Genomic DNA, 1493 nt, shown 5'->3' with positions numbered 1-1493 from the left:
CCTGCTGACGGATGAGGCCGGCAATGGGGCTGGCAATGCCCCCAATCAGGGTCCAGTACTCCTCGAAGCTGATGCGCCCATCCTTGTTCTCGTCTAGGTCACAGATCAGCTTGTCAGCCGCGCGCTTGTTCCCGGTGTCCTGAGGAGACAGGACAGAGCCGTTCGCACAGGACCAAGAACATGGCAGGGTTTGGGGTCCAGTGCCGCCTGGTGGGACCAAACCAAGACCCCCATCCCCAACCCAGGGAGGCTTCGGGTCTCCCCCACCCCCAGCCAGCCCAGCACCGGCTGCTTCTCACGCACTTGGAGTCACACACGCATGCACATGCATTGCCACAAGTGTCCTCACGTGCACACAGTGGTCCTCCTGCCCAGCCTCACCGTCAGCATGTGGTTGAGCTCACGGGTGAGCATCTTGCGGAAGTCCTTCTTGCTGATGCGGCGCGGCTGCTTCCGGCAGCAGCAGCCCCCGCCACCCGCGTACTTCTCGAAGTTCTTCACCAGCATCTCCACGGCGCACTCCAGGTCCGTGTGCTGCTGCTGAACGTTCGTCATCCCGGCCCTGAGGGGGCAAGAGACCATGTCACGAACGTCCCAGCCTGCCCAGGCGGGCACTGGGGCTGGCGGGCACTGTCCTGATGGTGCAGCAGAACCCAGAGGACATCATGGGGACTGTACAGGTCATGGTCACACACATGTGCAAAGGCATGTGTGTTCACCATGGGCTAGAGAGTGCACAGGCCTGTTGCTAGAGTAGTGCCGGGCAGTTCACAGGGTTGGGGCCAGCTCAGATCCAGGCCCGTATTCCATCCGTACGGACCTGCCTGCAGCCACCAGTGCTGCTGCCCAGTACAGATCAGCTCCCTTACTGAATAGGACTGGCCCTGGGTGCAATGGGGTCGTTACGGGCCTGGAGACAGGATGCTTGACATGCATCCCCAGCTCCCGGAGTCCCAGGATCATGCCAGGCTCTGCTAGGAGCCCCCTTCAGTGCTGCCATGCCAGGACCCCCGCCCCCAGCAGCTCTCCACTGTGTTCCACCTCGTCCTGACACCCACAGGGTGCTGACAGGAACAGTCATTATCCCACAGGGTGAGGCTACACCCTGGAGCAGTTCCCCATTCCCAGCGTTCATGGGGAGGGAACACAGTGGCTTCCCCGTGGCACACAGGATGTGGGAGGCAGAAATGCATCCAGGGTGCAATTACCTGACCACGCGGCATCGTGACACCCCAGCTGCACGCTCGGGCACTTCTGGTGGCACCCCCAGGGCAGAACAGAAGGGGCAACTGGGCCCCAGTGATGCCACCAGAGATGGAGACGTGGCCAGGACCCAGTGAGCGCCTCAGCACAGGGTCAGGGCACTGCTCCTTGGTGCCGCTGGGGCTGGACTCTCACCCCCAGATCCTTCCGGGGGGTCCAAGTAGCAGCCGGCATGGCCATATATGAATGCAAGGGGGGGCCCTCTCTCCAGGCCCTTCCAGACATGCCTT

The 1493-nt window shown here is 62.4% G+C and overlaps 1 protein-coding gene across 1 annotated transcript in view; it reads right to left on the bottom strand.

Annotated features, from left to right (window-relative positions):
* The window catches only part of S100A16 (S100 calcium binding protein A16), a 4665-nt gene that overhangs the window by 876 nt on the left and 2296 nt on the right, over nucleotides 1-1493 (bottom strand). The window contains exons 2-3 of the mRNA XM_025212645.1: nucleotides 382-493; nucleotides 1-139 (exon numbers count right to left, since the gene is read on the bottom strand). Of these exons, the coding sequence (XP_025068430.1) occupies nucleotides 1-139; nucleotides 382-493 (251 nt within the window). The remainder of the gene's footprint in view (nucleotides 140-381; nucleotides 494-1493) is intronic.

Source organism: Alligator sinensis, unplaced genomic scaffold (assembly GCF_000455745.1).
Source record: "Alligator sinensis unplaced genomic scaffold, ASM45574v1 scaffold1165_1, whole genome shotgun sequence".
NCBI lineage: Eukaryota > Metazoa > Chordata > Crocodylia > Alligatoridae > Alligator > Alligator sinensis.
This window is presented reverse-complemented; position numbering and strand designations above follow the sequence as displayed.